This window comes from Nilaparvata lugens, chromosome 2 (assembly GCF_014356525.2).
Source record: "Nilaparvata lugens isolate BPH chromosome 2, ASM1435652v1, whole genome shotgun sequence".
Classification (NCBI taxonomy): domain Eukaryota; kingdom Metazoa; phylum Arthropoda; class Insecta; order Hemiptera; family Delphacidae; genus Nilaparvata; species Nilaparvata lugens.
Window position 1 is genome coordinate 59,685,243 of NC_052505.1, and position 3,996 is coordinate 59,689,238.

General features: G+C 37.2%; 1 protein-coding gene across 1 annotated transcript; it reads right to left on the bottom strand.

The window, feature by feature from the left end:
• Window positions 1-2,907: 2,907 nt before the first annotated feature.
• Window positions 2,908-3,996, bottom strand: LOC120349655 (histone-lysine N-methyltransferase SETMAR-like). The gene has a single exon (XM_039420136.1). The coding sequence runs from the start codon at window positions 3,994-3,996 to the stop codon at window positions 2,908-2,910; it is 1,089 nt and encodes a 362-aa protein (XP_039276070.1).

Genomic DNA, 3,996 nt, shown 5'->3' on the forward strand with positions numbered 1-3,996 from the left:
ACATAATTCATTTTCTAACGATTTCTTCGAACATATAGAGATGCCAACCAGTTTTTATCTGCTAGGAGTGAATAATAAATTAATACTATATGTAATTATTTTTTGGCAAATTCTTCTGACTTCAACTTTAATTTATTCATGTATTCGAAGTTATATTTGAAGTAAGGCAAGAGCTATGATGTCTCCTCCAATACGCACTCCAGTCGTGGACTATCCCCTGGAACAGCTTTGAACTCTAATCAACAATGCTTTAAATTATTATCTTATTCTCATATATAGTTTTATTGAAGTTTCCAGTTTCATTTTGAGTTACAATTTACTTAAATCGATTACTTAGTTCTCCAAAATATAATCTGTTTTGTTTATTCTTTTAAAATACAGTTCCTTTCTCATGGCTTATAGAGTTAGATCAATTTAACCTCTCGCAAGCCAAGCGATTCCCCCATTATAAAATGTTACCATGATGTCTAGGGTTGTTCTCACAACCCTATAATACCAGCTCAATACCATATATAATATATCCCCAAAATTGCCAATAACAATATTACCCCATTACACTGTGTTGATATTCAATTTTGACCGAATATAAAACAATATCGATTGCTCAACAATGTACAAAGCGACAAATGAATGATGCATGGAAAAACATGAGTTGTTTCAAAAAAGATGAAGGTGAAGAAGAGAGGATTTCGTTGATGTGATGAACCATCTTAATTCACAATGATCCTGTTACATTATACAGCACAATGACATAGTTCCGGAATGCACTATTGAAATGTATGTACTGTATTGGAGCAAATGATGAAGGCGTGGATTGGATCCTAAGAAGTTGTATCAATTCCTCGAGAATGTTTTGGAATAGGGGAAATACTTCAATCTTGTTGGCACTGTCAACTTCAGTTGGAATTCTGGTCATCTTTTATCAATGAATCAGTAACAGAATATGAGAGTAGCAACTTCCGATAATAATATTTATTCCATTAAATTTAGGGAAAGTTTTTCAGTCTTTCTCCTCTCTAAATTGTTGCAATTTATCGTTGATCCAATCTTATTATTTCATCCAATCTTCCGAGCTTATTATAACAGAAAGGTTTCTTCCTCTTCTTTAAATGAATGTGAGAAGTGAATTAGCATATCCAATTCTTCATTTCCATTTTACCTTGAAGGTAACATCAGCAGACAGAACCATCACCCATTCATCTGAGCTGGGTCTATTTGAATATGCTTACTTTAAGTAAAATAACAGTATGAAAAGTGGTCTATCTAGCAGGATCAATTTTGAATAATTATAGTGAAGACATTACAGGAAACCTTGAAACATCTTTAAGACTATCATATGTATCGAATTTATGGCGAAGGAACGAAAATTCAAATTAAAGAGGGCAGGAAACCCACACAAGAAAAATAGATAGTAATCATTATTGGACGATCATCCAAGCCTGAAATCGACTTTGCCGAAGAATTGAGCGACTCAGTTTGGGTCATTCTTTATTCTACTTCAAAATCCTCTCCAACTTCCAAAGCATGGTTGGGCAGGGGAGAGGAGAGCGAGGGTGCTGAACAGGGATGCACTCAACTATATAATTGAACTGCGAAACTTTCGACTTTCTCATTCTTTGCCAGTTTTGATATAAAGATAGCTCATTACCAACATGCAGGAAGTTGAATTAATGAAACTTGGATACATCATGAAACATATTTTCCGATTGCAGAGCCTATAGACTACCGTTTCATTGTGTTATTTTCAGATGTAAATCAATTATAATTCAAATTGAAGTAGATCACTTTCTACAACTTATAAATATACTTCTCATTTCTTCTCTTGTCGAACTTGAATTCATTTCATTACTTCTTGTTTTCAATAAATCCCTTGTAAATTCATACTCCCACATAGATAACAGGTATCATCCATTGGTGGATTGATGCCATGTAATTTCATTTTTTCATGAAAAATTCTGACATATTTTTCACATAATTATGTCATTGTTAAAAATTTCCCTCTTGATAAAACCTAATAATACATTTACATAGCAAGAAAGGAACGTATGATTCTAATCAACCGTTTTCATGTAAATATTTACATTTTGTGAAATCCTTCCTATTGCATTATAATCTCAAATCAGTTCAAATAACACACTGAACTCTAGATTGTTAGCACGTTTGGGAGAGTATTAAGTTCTAAAATTGCATTAAAGCCCACCGGTATCAGTTTCCAATGTGCTGACAGCTCCCTATAGTGAGATACAGTACTCTTCAAAGTTCCACCATTAACAGTTGAATGGGAAGCATGAATGTTGATTTCAATAAATGCTGACAGTTCTAAGTGAATCTCACAATAGCAGTCGATATATTTATTGTATTTCAAAGCTGTTCCTCTGTATTCTACAGTTTTGAGTGGTGCTGATTTGATAATCTCAGATAATTGACAAAGTAGTAGCAATCGAAAACTGCTCAAATATTAATTGACCGAGCGAAGTGAGGTCTAAAGGTGCGTACAGATTTACGCGCAGCGAACATAAGCAATTCACTTTTAATCAGCTGATACCAAGCTTTTTATATCTGTAGCTTACCGTTTCTGTAAAAATACAGATATGATCAGCTGATTAAAAGTGAATTGCCCATGTTCGCGGCGCGTATATCTGTACGCACCTTATGATGCAAGTCGACGGTTTGGCATTTCTCTTAAATGTTTATATGTTGCGCATTTAATGCAAAACGCGGTAATAGATTTTAATGAAATTTGACAGGTATGGAGGTATGTTCCTTTTTAAAAGGCGCGTCGACGTATATACAGAGTGGGGCAGAGTGGACTCCCTGATATGATCGGTTAACTGTATAAAAACCATACAAGATTATTACAAAAGCTTTTTATTCCTGAAATATAAATACAATGCAATTTATTTTTCATTAAGTTTTAAAAATGATATCGTCCAGGTGACGACCTTGACGAGCGATGCACATATTCAGGCGTTCCATGAAGTTTTCAAAAACTCTACGCAGCATATCTGGCGTTATTCCAGTGATAACATCAACAATTGCTTCCTTAAGGGCTTCCAAGGTCCTTGGTCGAACTTTGTAAACCTCAGATTTGAGGTAACCCCAAAGAAAATAATCGCATGGGCTTAGATCGGGGGAGCGAGGGGGCCATGGAACATCTCCTCGTAATGAGATCAAGCGGCCAGGAAACCGTTGTTGCAGAAGTTGGCGAGAGCGACGGGCGGTATGAGCCGTGGCACCATCCTGTTGAAACCAAAAGGCTTCCAAATTATTTTCCTCACCATACTCCTCAATTCTGGGGCAGAAAAAGTTCTCCAACATCTGACAATAGCGCACAGCGTTCACAGTAACGGTTGCACCTTCCGATTCAAAAAAGTAGGGGCCAATTATGCCTATGGAGGACACAGCACACCACACAGTCACTTTTGGAGAATGAAGAGGTTTTTGGTGAAGAGTTCGTGGGTTTTCAGCTGCCCAGTAACGAAAATTTTGTTTATTTACTGTGCCCGAGAGGTGAAAATGTGCTTCATCACTAGACCACAGAATAGTGCCGTGTTGTAAAGAAGCCAGTATTGCATTGCAAACATCTGTACGTTTAACAAAATCTGCTGGCATCAATTCTTGAACAACCATCAACTTATACGGGTGTAAATTGAGGTCTGAGTGTAAAATTCGCCTCACCGTTCTGGCCGACATTCCAAGAGCAGCAGCATGTTTCCGCGCAGAGCGCGATGGAGATTGTTCAATAGACGCTCTTACCGCCATTATGTTCTCTGGTGTCCTCACACTCTTTGGTTGTCCGACTGGTTTTCTAGGCAGTGCAGATCCGGTCGCCCGTACACTTGTAATCCATTTCCTTATGGTTTTAGCATCGGGAACACTATCATGACGTTTCAAACCAAACCGTCTACGAAATGCACGCTGGGTCGCCACCACACTATCCTTATTTTTAAAGAATGTTTCGACTACAAAACCACGATGCTCGCCTGTCCACGGCAT

Coding starts and splice junctions, on each gene's coding strand:
- LOC120349655 (XM_039420136.1), bottom strand. CDS start 3,996: ATGCCGTGGACAGGCGAGCATCGTGGTTTTGTAGTCGAAACATTCTTT.